This window comes from Aphidius gifuensis, linkage group LG3 (genome assembly GCF_014905175.1).
Source record: "Aphidius gifuensis isolate YNYX2018 linkage group LG3, ASM1490517v1, whole genome shotgun sequence".
Classification (NCBI taxonomy): domain Eukaryota; kingdom Metazoa; phylum Arthropoda; class Insecta; order Hymenoptera; family Braconidae; genus Aphidius; species Aphidius gifuensis.
In genome coordinates, this window is record NC_057790.1 from 2943701 (window position 1) to 2959178 (window position 15478).

The 15478-nt window shown below is 23.7% G+C and overlaps 4 protein-coding genes across 6 annotated transcripts in view; 3 read left to right on the forward strand and 1 right to left on the reverse strand.

The window, feature by feature from the left end:
* LOC122851453 (cilia- and flagella-associated protein 298) overlaps positions 1–15478 on the reverse strand; it is a 32345-nt gene that overhangs the window by 15208 nt on the left and 1659 nt on the right. The window lies entirely within an intron of this gene.
* Positions 1047–3180, forward strand: LOC122851450. The gene is made up of 2 exons (XM_044150673.1): positions 1047–2825; positions 2959–3180. The coding sequence occupies exon 1, from the start codon at positions 1484–1486 to the stop codon at positions 2813–2815; it is 1332 nt and encodes a 443-aa protein (XP_044006608.1). The 5' UTR covers positions 1047–1483; the 3' UTR covers positions 2816–2825; positions 2959–3180.
* On the forward strand, positions 3007–7225 carry LOC122851451 (protein tipE). 2 transcript variants are annotated; one of them, XM_044150676.1, is made up of 4 exons: positions 3007–4356; positions 4428–4686; positions 4876–5043; positions 5339–7225. In XM_044150676.1, exons 1-4 carry the CDS (start codon positions 3984–3986, stop codon positions 5382–5384), a joined length of 846 nt encoding a protein of 281 aa, XP_044006611.1. In that variant the 5' UTR covers positions 3007–3983; the 3' UTR covers positions 5385–7225. The 2 variants fall into 2 exon arrangements, with proteins under 2 accessions (XP_044006611.1, XP_044006610.1); XM_044150675.1 differs by having other exon boundaries at positions 3325–4356; positions 5317–7225.
* LOC122851449 lies at positions 8566–14578 on the forward strand. Its single transcript, XM_044150672.1, has 5 exons — positions 8566–9341; positions 10196–10406; positions 10745–11202; positions 11605–11902; positions 12407–14578. The coding sequence occupies exons 1-5, from the start codon at positions 9196–9198 to the stop codon at positions 12689–12691; spliced, it is 1398 nt and encodes a 465-aa protein (XP_044006607.1). The 5' UTR covers positions 8566–9195; the 3' UTR covers positions 12692–14578.

Consider the following 15478-nt stretch of genomic DNA (forward strand, 5'->3'; position numbering starts at 1 on the left):
TCTACATTATTTATTCAAACAAATAGAACAATAAAAATGCTTCAAAAAAAATGTTTATAAAATCATTAAAAATTGCATGTTAATAATTTTTAATAAATCATAGAATTAAATATAAAAATTTTCAAGAATAAATAATTTTATAAAAATAATATACATGGAATTGTGGCACAAGTGTATTTAATGGTTTTAATGAAAGGTTTAAGTAGAGCACAAATGAAGTATAAAACGCAACATGTTATATAGAAAACTATACGGCTAAATTGTACTGCATAAACCTGGTGCCATGCTGTCTGACATAACTTCATGTCGCTCGATAAAATAACACTTATATGATAAAAAAATATGAACGCTATATTTTTTTTATTCTTTAAAAAAATAAATAAATAAATTTTATTTAAAAACTAACAATAAAACAAATGGTAAAAATTCATTTCCACTTTTTTTTTTTTCATAAATAAAAGGATAAATTAATTAAAATAATGAAAAAATTAGTGGCAAAATGCCAGGTAGTATATAAAATCAATCAAAAATCTCACATGAAATTGAGAGATTAGTGTCTTCATCAAGCCTAAAGCTTGCCAAATCTATTTCATCACAAAGAGAAAAATAAAAATAAGCAAATCTCAATGACAAACAAGTCAAATATAAAATTGTTTAATTAAATTTTGACCCTTAATAAAATCAAGACAATCCAATAAATTTTAAAATATTTTCAACTTAAAAAAATTAATATATAGCATTATCAATAAGAAAATTTTTTCAAGAGACAATATTAAACATGTTGACATATTAAAATTTAAATTAAATTCTATACATGACAAGACGAATTTCTGGATAATTCAAATATTAGATAAACTTGTGACGTCATTGCTGCAGTAGGCAAGTAAAATAGTATTAGGTCGCGCAAGTTCATTCTATTGATTTTCATTTGTTCTTCCTATATATGTTACATTCAACATACAGTATATTGGGTTGGTTAGTAACGTACGCGCATGTATAAAATAAAATTTAAAAAAAAAAAACACTTGATTCGATTTTTTGGTTGCAGTTTGCGCCAGCGTATAAGCTTGCAATAAATGAACTTGACTTGGATCTGCGGCAAAAATGTCCATGATCATTGAGAAGGTTCTACGTTTGAGTTAACACCGGTTTGTGTCTCTTGGAATATGACACCAAGTGTCTATTAAAAAAGAAAAAAAAAACATAAAAAACAACTAGTTTAATCCCTCATAATTATACATTAAATTATTTTTCTAAAAATAATAATTTTCATAATAAAAAAAGCATTATTCAAACGAAAACCAATAAAACAAAAATTTAAAAGTTATCATTACAACAATAGCAATAATAATAATAATAAAAAACGGTGATAATATATAATAAAAATAATAAAAAAAATATAATAGTTGATTGTTGAAGTTGAAAAAAAACCAAGAGTGGATAAAATAAGGAAAACGGTTTTACAAATTAATTTATTGTCATTATGGGGAAACAGGTGCCGGTGGAAGATTTGGTGATACCGCCACAGGATGGACGTATATGTGGTACAATATGTTTATGTCAGATGACAGTTGTACTATCATCAGTTGCCTTGGTTTATTTAACAGTTGCTGTTTATATGCCATCAACTCGTGCATTTGCATCTGGTATAACACCAGTACCAGTAATGTGCACAACAATACGCACAGTTATGGCTGATACATGTGATTGGGGTAGTTGTGGTGAATGGTGTTTATCAAAAACATCTGGTTCATGTGCCCAAATACATGTTAATTTACGTAAAAATGGTACAACAATATTACTTGGTAATTGTACAAATACAACAAATAAAACATGTTATGGTATTGATCAAGAAGCAGCTAAAAAATCAAAATGTATTGCTGATGAATGTAAAAATTTAACTGGTACATTTAATTGTACTGCTGGTGTATGTATTAATATAACAGATGCATTTGAATGTGCATTTAGAGATACAGATCCACCATTAAAGTGTTCTGGTAAACGTGGTAAAATAACATGTATTGCTATTGATGGTTTATTTAATTGTAATCGTGGTACATGTGAACGTATACGTACACCATATAATTGTGATCGTAGATGTGTTGATATACCAACAAGAAATAAAAATGTTATATTATTAAGTGGTGATAAAGTTTATTTAAGTCAATGTGAAAGAGCAATTGATGTTGATAGTAATAAAGAAATATGGAATGATGAACGTGATGATGTTATGATGGCATCATGTTATGATATTATTAATTCAAGTATTGGTGTTGAGGCTGTTGATTGTATTAATGGTTCTGTACTTGAAAAAAATATGTTAACTGATTTAACAAATTTTACATATTTATCATATTTAAATATATATGAAACAAAACCATTGGATAAAACTGGTTTATTTATACCACCAGAACAAGATCTTATTATTGCAAATGAAAGTCGTTTATTAATTAATTTAGAGGGTTGTGTTAATACATTACGTGATGAATGTCGTGATTTTTTATTGTCATATGGTAGAGATGGTTCTGATCATAATGCAAGAGCACGTTTTCCATGTTTTTATGCTAAAAAAAAAACTGCTGTTGTTGTTACAAGATTTGATCTTGATGCAACATGGAAAGAATTTTTAATTGCATTTATTGTACCAAGTGTGCTATTTGTTATCAGTTGTTTAACTTTAATTCTTTGTCAACGTACTGTTGTTGTTGGTGATGATGCTAAAATGAGATTTAAAGGACAAGCTATTTTAACTGATATTGATAAAAATAATTGTGATTTGGGTGATGGTGGTGGTGATTCTGTTATGGCACTTTGAGATCCGTCACGTAAGATTATATTATTTTTATATTTGGTTTTTTATTTGTTCATTTATTCAACCACACCACCAAGAACACCAAGGTGTTAATTATTTATTTTTTTATATTGTATCAATGATTATTTTTTATTTTTTTGTTTCAGGCATTCCCCTCTTGGAGGAGAGCCCAGCTCGTCAATCGATATTCTCCCTACGTGGGCACTATTAAAAATTAAAAAAAAAAATATTTAAGTGCAAGAAAACGGGCGGGGACAATAAGAATAAAGGGGCAAAAAATAAAAAAAAAAAAGTGGGGAAAGCGTGATTAAATAAATTGTTATCAAAAATCTTTGAATAAAAAAAAAAAAAAATTACAGGAAAAAAAACGAGTGAAAAAATTTAATTTGAAAGTATTTGGAAAAAATTTAAAAAAATAAATATTAGTGGTATGTAAAAAACAAAAAAAAAAAAACATTTGCAATAAAAAAAAATAATTACAAAAATTAATAATATTATAAAAGGCTGGGTTGTGTATATTTTTTTTGTTTTTTTTGAAAATGGATATCGATACGTGCTTATGATATAGTCTCAACGCTTTTTAAAAATAAAAAATTCAATTCAATTTGACATATATAATTTATATAAATAATAATTAAGTAAAATAATTTATGTTTCACGCTTAAAAAGTGTTCTCATATGCAAAAATATATATAAATAAAAATTAAAATACATATTTATCAAAATTTTGCATTGTATTAAAATAAATAAAAAATAAAACAACAAAAAAGCTAAATAGCACAGAATAAATTAGCCCCACAAGAAAATAAATTAATTAAATTTAGTTAGAAAAAATAATTAAATTGTAAGAGGCACGAACGAGGCACATATACCTCAAAAAAAAAAAAAAAAAAAAAACATAAAAAAAAAGTTTCATTAGATTTGTATTGATATGAAATTAGTGTGATTGATAATTTAAAAAAAATTGTAAATGAAAATAATTTAAGAAGCCATAAAGAATTAAATTATTTGTGAAAAAATTAATTGCAAGTTTTAAAAGCAGTTTAATTAAATAAATAAATAAATAAATAAATTAGTTACCCTGGCGTCTAAACGTAAAGATAAATTGGTCAATGACCCAGGAAGACTTCGTCGTAGAGTCGAGTCTTCATCTTTCGGTTATATTAATAGAATGTCAATGCGTGATCAAAGTTCATCATCCATTATTGATTCTGTCGATAAATCGACAGTAATAATGGGTGAACAAGATGATGATACACTGTCAAGTATTGGTGATGATGATATAACTGAAGTACATACACTACCAACACCACTTGCTGAAGGTTTAACATTTTTACAAAAAGCAAAATTTTATACGTCATTGTGTCTTGGCACGACAGCAATATTAGCTGTATTTGGATTTCTTTTTCTTATTCCATTTGTTGTTGAACCAGCAATATCAACAATACTTGCTGATTTTTCACCAAATGCTGTTGCTTGTGTTGCAACTCAACATATTTATGCTGAAGGATTAAAAAATTGCTCTTGGGCAAGTTGTCGAGAAGGTAATTTCAAAAAATTAATCAATTAACATGAATAATTAATTAATAATTTCTTTTCTTTTTATAATTGCAAGGATGTACAAGTGCTGCAACAAGATGTCATCAAATTCGTGTTAATTATTCAAAATTAACGTATGATGAATTTATGACAAAACCACTTGGTTCTGTTCCTTGGGATGTAGCTGACACAAAATTTTTTATTAATACTGAAGGATGTGGATATCCACCAAGAGTTAATTGTTCAGAATTTTCAAAAAAATTTGGCTATCGTAATTTGGGAGTTATTTTTCCATGTTATTTTAGTAGAACTTATCCACAAACTGTCGTTTCAAGGTAAAACCATATATTAAATAATAAATAATAAATTAAAAAATTTATAAATATAATTTGTACGAAAAAAATAAATTGTAATGTCGTTTCATTGGTTTAAAATTTAGTACGATGTTACGTATTTCAGTAGTACAAGTCAAGCATTGTCAGACATGAATTTTTAATTTTTCATTTTCAAAAATATTTATACAGATATTCTTGGGATGATAATTTACGGAATTTAATACTTGCATTGGTAACACCAATTGCACTATTCATCGTGTCACTTGCTGTACTTTGTTACTGGTATTGTCCACCAATGGGAAAGAGTTGTGGCAACCAAGGACGAAGCTTGATCGATAAATACTCGACAAAGGAAGAGTAAGTATAAACTGAATATTCAATCAATAAAATATAAAAGATTAAATAACAGTTTAATAATAAATCTATATACATAAAAAAACATTTCAATACTATTTTAAATGATTTATTATTCAACTGGAATTTAATCATTTTACAAACAAGAATCACTCTGACAATTTTTTATTAATCCTCTTTTTTTTTTTTATCAGTAATAAAATTTATATATGGTCAGAGTGATTCTGCTTTTTTTAGCTATTTTAAAACAGTAACTATTTCACATTTTAAATAAAGTGAAATACCATTATTATTTCAGCATTCTTGCGGAAGACGAATTCGAAGAAGACGAGGAAGAGTACTGATTGTTACCGCGGGCACACCCCCCCGCACGGGAGTGATGCCAGATGATAATACGTCTAAAAATTCTAGTATATTTAATGTTTCAAATATAAATAAATTAATCGGCCAATATTAATAATAATTAAACAAATTAAAAAAAAAATAAAATAGCCAACTCAAATTTAAATTCAAAATTTCAGTAATAAATTCAAAATAAAAAAAAACATGCTTAATCTTTGCTAATTTCGATACAATAGAAACTGAAAAATTTAATTGAAGTACATTTAAAAATAATAATAATAAATAAAAATAAATTTCAATTAACGCATAATTGCATTAAAAATTAAACAACGATTTTTTAATAAATTTTTTATAAGTCTGTCGAGACACATACGTAACCTGAACGCCCAAATGTAATTTGTGTCTTTGAGACCAATAATCGATTAGTAATTAATACACTGATTTGACTGTGTTATCAGTCAAAATATAAATGACATAATGAAATTACACTATAAACAAATTACGCTATTAAAATGTTTGATTTAATATCAGTATTCTGCAATATATATTTCAACGTGAAAATTATTATCAATGATTAATTAATTAATAATAATTTATGTATAAGATACCACAAGTATGACTCTAAATATGTTAAATAGACTCTTCCAATTAATGATGTCCTCGTTAGTTATTTAGGGGTTAATTAATTAATTTAAAATTATTGAAAAAAAAAAAAAAACAATTTTTTATTCTACTGATCCAAGGTGCTGTTGTATCTTAGTAATTGTAAATCACAAATTTTTCTCTATCCTGCATAACACAATGATGTTTGCGATTAGATAAAAAATTAATTAGAAATATATATTAAATAGGGTATAAGAATTTTGCCTGTGAATAAATATAATTAATGATAATTTAGACTGTAAATTAATGATAGAATAAAAAGATGGCAAAATAATAGGAATAAATTTGAAGATAAATTGTTAAGATTTTTGTACACGAACCGTAATTGTTGAGAAAAAAAAAAGAAAAAAAAAAAAACGTTGTCAATGTAGTTATGTAAATATTGAAGTGAATTTTTGTTTTGTTTTTTTATTTGTTTTATTAATGATTGTTTTTAATTTTTCATTATTAACATGAGACTCGTGAAATGTAACTCCGTTTTTTTCATATCGAACTTCTTTTCATGTAATTTATTGTTAAATTATATTATTGATAATTATTTTGTTCAATTATTTTTCGGAGTTTTTGAATTTTGAAGATATAAAAAGACAATATTAAGAAAGGAAGATCGTTATGATTAGCACGGAATACATGACAGTGTCCAAAACATCTAGAATGGTTGTGAAAACTTAAATTGGCTCTTTATGACAAGGCCCACGTATCGATGGAAGAAAAAAATAAAAAACATTACAGTAGGATAAAAAAAAAAGAAGAATAATAAACACGTTAGATTTAAAAAAAATTAAGACGCTTTTCGTATAGTATTTGGCAAAATTTTAAAGCTTTTTTCCGTCCCTAATTCTTGGCTACTTATTAACTCTGATATATTTATATTTAATTTTAATCAAACTATTATTACATTAATTTTATAAATTGTTTAAATAAATAAAAGCACACTTTTTATTATTTAATAAGTACATATGTTTTTTTTTTTTTAAATATTTATTAATATGTTAAAGATATTTTTGGGACTCTATTTGTTGCTGACAATCTGATTATTGTTAAATTATTAATATCAGTTTGTCAATGTTATCAACAGCCTAATTATAAATATTTTGATAATTTGTTTTGGAATAATTTGTCTAGTTGATGTCGTGATATAAAAATTAAATTTAAAAAACAGGATTGTAGCAAAATAAAGCACATTAGTTATGGATAACGATAAAAATATATTATCTAATAGAAAAAAAATATAATTATCAGGCAAATAATATATTGGACTTTAAAATTTTTATTTATAAACAAAAATAGGTATAGTAATAATTGTCTTAATACAGAAAAAAAAAAATAATTCAACTAAAAAATTATAGGAATTATATTTTAATTTGAATATAAAAATTCTGGGCATTAAAAATATATACACATGACAACACAATATATGGAAAATATGTATGATGAATTTTGACGCAAAAAAAAAAATTGCATAAATAATTTTTTTCTGTAAATAAATTGTGCAGATAATTTATTCAATTCTTATTCAAGCACACAGAGCTTTTACTTTCTCAATCTTTACCAACTAACGCTCAAATTATTTATAAATAAATAAAAATATGTTTAATATAAATTTGTTCTTTAATTGTAAATTATCGCAAACGTATTGACAGTAAAAAAAAAAAATGTAAATAACTAATGAGGTTTGTTGATGTTACAAGTATTTACAAAAAAAAAATTGAATTTGGCTTTTTAAACAATTTCTTCACATTTATTACGAAAAAATTTTAATTACAAACAAAAAAAAAAAAAAACATATCCACAATATGAAAACAATTTTAATCTTTATAGCCACATTTAATTTAAAAAAACAATTTCCTATTCTGTCATTAATTATGTTTTTGTCTTTTTAAAAATAAATATCATTGGTTTACCATAAATCGCTATTTTCATTTTCACAATTCCATGAGTTAAAAAAAATTTTTTTAAATACTCCATTTGACATAACCAGTAAAATATTGGCTGACAATATATTGACTTATTCTACTAGATTTATTTGTTGCCTAAAATCTCTGCCAAATGTAAATAATATACTCCATTTATTTAAAAAAAAAATATTCAATTGTAAAATAAATCTGGGTCAAGTGAATTTGTAATTTTTAATAATTGACGCAAAATTTCATGTGAAAAAAACTCCACGCATGCTCAAATGAAATTCATGTTTTTCTGCATTATGCCTTGTATAAATTTGCAATAAAAAAAAATTTATCCAAAATATATTCCCAGGGGATTTTTTTTTCATGCTAAAATATATCACTATAGATGTTCTACTTTTTCAGTGGAGGCCAGAGGTTTAATGAACCTATATATCAATTTCCCATAAACCAACCCTGTTTTTTTTTTTTCTCTTCAATGTTAGCACAAACGCATGCTCAGTACTCCCTTCCATATATAAAAAAAAAAACATTTTTTGCATGCGCACAAACTTCAACAAACTCTTGGCTAATTTCTCAGAATTTTATCTAGCAAGCTCTAGATATTTCGTTTATTATCAAACAACCGACAGTAGTTGAGCAGACCTCTAGAAGTCTATAAGTGTATAACACATTTATCAACAATTTCAATTTGTTTAAAATAATAGTACTATTAGTATCAAATAAAATTTGAATCCTTAAAATGCAGGATGGACGGAAATGAATTGATATATAAGTGAAATATTTGTCTACATCAAAGTGATACAAGTTGACCCAGTAAAATTAACACTTTTTGCTTAACAAGTGTTTTAGATTTATAACTCTAATATTCAAGGACAATATATAACTTGAAAATAGACAACATTTTGCTCACATTATGTTCAGTATTTTTAAAGCTAAATTATCTGACCAATTTTAATAATATTTTTTAAAACATCTCTTAATATTTGTGATAATAATTTTACCTAAAAATTATATACAACAAAATTTCGTAAACTAAATTTTTATCTGAGTTTTAATAATAACAGTTTTGTAAATGTATTTGAGAAATTTAATATTACTTTGATTGATACAATTTAATAATTTATAAAAATTTCAAAATTCAAAATAAAGTTTTACGTGAATAAAAGTTTATATTAATTTTTTTTTTTTAGCTTTTGAAAAGTTAACGTTTGTGAATAATAGGGTTAATTTAAAATCAGTTAAAATGGGTCAAAAATATAATAAGAAAAGACTTGTACCAGAACAGGATAGACGAATATGTGGAAGCATATGTTTTTGTCAATTTACAATGGTTGTCAGTTGTGTTGCTCTCGTTTACCTGAGCGTCGCAATATATATACCATCACACAGGTAATTTATCAAACAAGATCATTAAAAAATTATATAAAATTCGATTGAAATTTTCATTAAACAATAAATAAACAAAACAAAAAAAAAAAAACAAAGAAATGTTTTAACGAAAATTGAATTTTATACGTATTTTTAAAAATATAAATTATTTTTTCAACTTGAATAATAAAAAAAATAATATTTATCTGTTGTTATAAAGTCAATTATTTACGATAAATTGAATAAGCCCCTAATGAGATGAAATCCCAAGGGTTGACATTATATTGTCCAATAAATTTTCATAAAAGGCAGCTTATATTTTTTATTGTAAAAAAAAGGAAAAGAGTTTATTTTTTATTGTTTTTTTTTTTGTCATTATTTATTTATTTTTTTCGCTACGCAATTGATATTCAGGACATGAAAGATGTTGACCTCCATTTGGTAATTGAACACACAACAATAAATTATAAATTTAAATACATTTTTTATGTGAAAAAGAAAAGCTATTATTGCCGGGGATAATAATATTTTATTATTTTTTTCATGATATGTTTGATAAATAACAAAATAAAATTGAATGAATAAAAATATTTATTGTTTATTGATAAATAAATTATCAATATTAATTGATAGATAAATTATTCATAAGATAAATATTTAACCTTGACATTTTCATCAATTTTATCAACCTTTTTATTTTATTTATTTACGCTTTAATGCATCGAAACATTGATAATGGTAATAAGTAAATTTGCACAACAAAGGATTCTCTCGACCTATGCGAAATTGATTATCGTCGAGTATTTTTATAACTAAATAATTCAAGCACAATATTTATCATTGTTTATAAATAATTTAAATTTAAATTATTTTAGAGCATTTAATGCGGGATTTGAACCGGAGCCTGTAATGTGCCAAACAACTAATTCAACTTTAGTTAACAATTGCAATTGGGCAAGTTGTGGTGAATGGTGTTTAACTAAAACATCAGGTTTTTGTCCACAAATTTATGCAACAACAAGACGTAATGGTACTGATCTTCTTTTAGAAAATTGTACACAAATATCTACTATATCATGTCCACAAGTAAGTTAATAAATTTAATAATATATTTTGTTAAAAAAATATTACTTTTACTCAATTAATTAATTAATAAAATAATAATGCTTGATAATTCAAATATTTAATATATTAAATTTAATAGTCTAGGTAATTTTATTTTTAAAATTTTAATAGAAAATATTTTTTATTTAAATAAAAGTCAATATAGTTTCCGAGTTACCATGACAATCATGGTCGTAAATTTTCTCCTTTTTTTTTTCATCTTATTTAAGATAAATTATTTTAAAATTTATTTCAATTAAATATAATGTTCATGTGGGTATAATTTGCTTTAAGAAAAAATCATTTTTAAATTTATAAAGGTCAACTTGTTGGCAGCAAAAAAATACAATTGCAACAATGGAAGTGCTTGTGGTGCATTGACTGGTGTAATGAGTTGTAGTCTTGGTCATTGTTATGACATTGGTCAAGTTATGTTGTGTCATTATAAAGCTGATGGTGTAATAATTGACAGTGAAAAAGATAATACAAAATTAAATGGTTTTTTTGAATGTAACAATTCACGTTGTACTAAAATAAAACGTCCATTTAAATGTGATCGTTATTGTTCAAATATAAGTACAAGTAATGTTAATGTTTATTTAATGCAAGATGATAATCTTTATACAGCAAGATGTAATCGTGCATTTGCACTTAATCGTGCTAATGGAAGTTATCTTGGTACACGTCTTAATGAACCAGAAAAAATATGGGATGAATCAAAAGACATTAGTATCATGACAAGTTGTTTTGCTGTCAACAGAATAGGAAATACAATAAGGTAAATTCAATAAACTTTAATTTATTACTCGTAAAAATATAATTAGAAAATTATTAAATAGTATTATATTTTATTTTAAAAAAATACTTGATTAAAAATATAATAATATTCAAGTAATTAAGTTAACTTGGTAGAAACTAAAGGGAACTTTATTATTTATATTGGATCGATTTTACGGTAGTTTGTAAGTTTGTCTATAACACTGTAATTTTTAGAATGTGATATTTATACTTAATGATTTTTCAATGGAGTAATAAACTAAATAATAATCATTATTTTTTAAATGGCAATTTTTAAAGTCTCATGTTTCAAATGAAGTACCGATAAAATTAAAAATAATGAGTCGATGTAGAGTTAAAATACAATAAATTTAATATATAATATTTATGAAATTTAATTTAGAACTGAGGATTGCGTTAATGGATCATTGATAGATGAAACAGGTGTGCCACAACCCTATATTAATTATACAACATTTCTTAGTTTGTATGAAAAAAGTTTAACAAGACCACTTGATCCAACAAATATATATTTGCCATCTCAACGTTCACTAACTATCTACAATTCATCACGTTTGTATATTAATCTCGAGGGTTGTGTTAATACACTCAGGGGTGAATGTATAGAATTTCATGGTACACATGGAAGAGATGGAGATAATTATACAGCACAGAGTCGATATCCATGCTTCTATAATAAGGTATTTTATTATTTTCTATATATTTAAATTATTATTTATTTAGTAATTTAAAAAGGTTAATTTATAAACACAAAATAAAGACAAAAAAAAGAAAGCATTTGTGCAGAAAAAATTTTGATTAATGGGAAATGAAATATAAAATATATTTTAATAATATTTATAACAAAGTGGATAAATTAATTTGTAAAATAAAAAAAAATAATTTATTATTTTTGAAATTTAAATTTATGGATTTAAGATTGAACGGGGTTTATAATAAATTTTTTATTATTAAAAACATAATATTATTGTTGACATAATATTATATGAAAAAAAAAACAGGATATTTTATTTTCGCATAAAAGATTAATCGATAAAATGTTGTGCTATGCAATAAACTTGTCATCAAATATTTACCATTTATTATAACATCAAAATGATTGACCTGATTAGCTTTTTAAAATTAATTTTATAACATTTAATTAATTATTTAATAATAAAATTTTAATTTTGTTTTAATTACAGAATGATTCATATTTTGTCGTAGCAAGATTTGATTTAAATAAAACACGTACTGAATTATTAATAGCAACAATAGTACCAAGTTGTTTATTTTTTATAAGTTTGGTTAGTTTAATAATAATAACACGTTCAGTACAAGTTGGTGATGATACTAAAATGCGATGTCGTTATTGTGCTGATGGTGATACACAAGAAAGTGAAGATGAAGGTTTAGTGCAACGTAATTCATCATCAGCATCACCAGGTGGTGTAACTAATCAAAATGAAATTAGAAGCTTGGCACTTTAGCCATTTAAACCGAGCATCAATGATAAAATTGGCTATGAAAAAGTGCCATTAATTGATACTGATGATGCTGAAGATTCATTTTAAATTATTCATATATTTTCTATGAATTCAAATCAACTTTATTCATTATTATTGTATTTTAATAATAAGTACATAAATATCTGTTGATTATCTAATCATCTAATCTCAGAAAAATCATGAGATTATATAAATTAAATACTATCAAAGTTTATGCTCGGTACAACAAAGCTTTAAAATATAAAAAGAAAAGAATGGTTTTTTTTTTTTTTTTTGCATCTTTGCTATGAATAATAAAAAAACAAACTAAAAAAATTAAAATAATAATATTATTGTTTGACATACTTATTGCCGGAATCGATTGGCTCATTGTTCAGACTCTAACTATTTAATGAAATACTAGAAAAATTTGTTTTATATATAGAAAATAATCAAAGTAAACAAAATATTTTACAAAAAACTTTTTTTCTTTTTTTTAATTTAATTATTGTCTTCCAAATTTATTGGAACGATAAAATAAATTAAAAAAGTATTTTTAATCATTCATTTGTTCATGTGTCAAAAGAATGCAAGATAAAAAAATAGTATTATTTATTTTTTGTCATTTTAATTTATTAGCGTACTCTAAGTAATTGTAGCATGGTAAAAACAACATAAAAATAATAATTAATTCGTCTCATTTGCATTAATGTACGACTTGCAAAATGAAAAAAAATATTTATTGTCTAATAATAATAATTAAACAAGTGTATATGGCTAATATTCATGTAATTATAATTCGTCTATCTTTTATTGAAAATATTTTAAACTGTACCATAATTTGAATCGTGTATCTGATTTTATAAAGCATTATTTGCAATTAAAAAAAAAAAATCAGAACACGTTGCAATCACAGAGTGAATTGATGCTAGATTTAATTATAAAAATAATAATTGTATAGATAAAATAATATTAAAATTTAATGATACATGCAACTATATATTAATTATTTAAAATATAAATTTTAGATTAACACTGAGATAAAATAAAAAAAAAATTAAAGAAAATACTGATACACATCGAATTTATAATTATATATCTTGAAATTAATTTTATGATACTCATCTAAGCGTATAACTATATGATTATTAATTATTATAAAATAATTAAGTCGTAAAAATTCAAAGCGCATTGTCTGATATTCATGTATAATATTTAAAATATTATTTAGAAAGGCCTATTTAATAGGAATACTATAATAATAAACTCAACTAATTGCACCAATTTTTTTTTCGTTAGAAAATAATTAAATTTCAACGATTTTTATATGCACCATGTTCTTTGTGCCTTCTTCCATTATTTTATATTATTTATTCATTTTTTTTTTAAATAAAATATTCATTATTTATTTTTATGTGAAAAATATTTTTAAAAATAACTCGTGGCATAAATTTTAAACTGATAAATCAATGTGTTATTTGAAAAGTAATTTAAAAAAGTTTACAAAAAAATTAAACAAATTAAGAACTGACATTTTACCATGTGACAAAAAAAAATACGTCCATGAAACCGTTCAATTTTTAATATCACTAATAGAATTAAAAAACAAAATACTATTTTGATGATAAAAAAAATAAGACTTTCAACAATGCCATATATACAATATTGTACTAAAAATTATAAACGGAGTATAAACAAATAATTTATTCAAATTAATGTAATATAAAAAAAAGCAAAATTCAAAAAATATAAATGTGTATTTTAGCAGCTTTATAGATTTAAAATTATAAATGTATTTGAAAAATGTAAATTGCTTGCTTATTTAATTATTTGTATAATCAAAAAGTAAATCTACATATAAAAAAATAAACAATATAATTTGTCTCAAAATATTTTTCATTATAAATCCCAGAGAATTAAAAAAAAATTTATTTTCCATAAAAGAAGGTAAATAAAGTCTCGAGGGATAAATGTGGCTATAAATAAAATAATAAATTCATAATGAATTTTGTAGACTGAAAGGTCAGTGTTATTTTTTTTTTTTGTCTAGATCGATATTGAGATACACACATGCGATAATATATTGAGGCCTTTTTTAATATAAAACAACATCACCACAAGTAAAATTGAAATGACAAGAAAAATAAATTTATTAATAAAAAGGATATAGCTGAAGTTTTATATTCCTCATGAGAGTTGAAAAAAAAAATTTATGGAATATATAAAATAGCAAAAGGAAAAAAAAAACACAACAAAAAAATAAGAGAATAGATCGAAATCATGTCTGGCATAATATATCATGTCTTGAAATAGGTGCAATATATTTTATTCCAGAGATGTCACCAATGACTTTTTAAAATTTATTTTCTGATGTCTAAATATTATGGCTTCAACTCACGTTCTCTATTAGCATCTTCATTTTGAGTATAAATAAAAAAAAAAATAATAATACATAAAAAATCATTGACTTTCTTTTAGTACTCTTATTTAATTTTTTGATTAAAAAATTATTATTATTATTATATTAAATTAAGAAATAAAAAAAAAGAGTTAATGTAAATTATTTATGAGTTCATTTAATTGTGTTATGATGATGATTAAATTTCATAAATAAACACGTCAAATTTGTCAATATAAATTATCATACGACTACATGAATTATGTCAATTAAAAAATATTCTAGACACTTCTCTGATGGACAACTGCTAATGGAAATTCATATCAACTGGATAGATATTTTACATAATTGAAAATACGTTGGCTAAACATCCAAGGGATTAAAATTCAATA

What these genes read in the sequence shown, in the direction of transcription:
- LOC122851450 (XM_044150673.1), top strand. Translation starts at nt 1,484, where the DNA reads ATGGGGAAACAGGTGCCGGTGGAAGATTTGGTGATACCGCCACAGGAT.
- LOC122851451 (XM_044150675.1), top strand. Translation starts at nt 3,984, where the DNA reads ATGTCAATGCGTGATCAAAGTTCATCATCCATTATTGATTCTGTCGAT. An exon ending in TTGGGCAAGTTGTCGAGAAG is followed by an intron (nt 4,357 to 4,427) that starts GTAATTTCAAAA and finishes TATAATTGCAAG; the next exon opens with GATGTACAAGTGCTGCAACA. An exon ending in AAATACTCGACAAAGGAAGA is followed by an intron (nt 5,044 to 5,316) that starts GTAAGTATAAAC and finishes TTTTAAATAAAG; the next exon opens with TGAAATACCATTATTATTTC.
- LOC122851449 (XM_044150672.1), top strand. Translation starts at nt 9,196, where the DNA reads ATGGGTCAAAAATATAATAAGAAAAGACTTGTACCAGAACAGGATAGA. An exon ending in ATATATATACCATCACACAG is followed by an intron (nt 9,342 to 10,195) that starts GTAATTTATCAA and finishes AAATTATTTTAG; the next exon opens with AGCATTTAATGCGGGATTTG. An exon ending in AGAATAGGAAATACAATAAG is followed by an intron (nt 11,203 to 11,604) that starts GTAAATTCAATA and finishes AATTTAATTTAG; the next exon opens with AACTGAGGATTGCGTTAATG.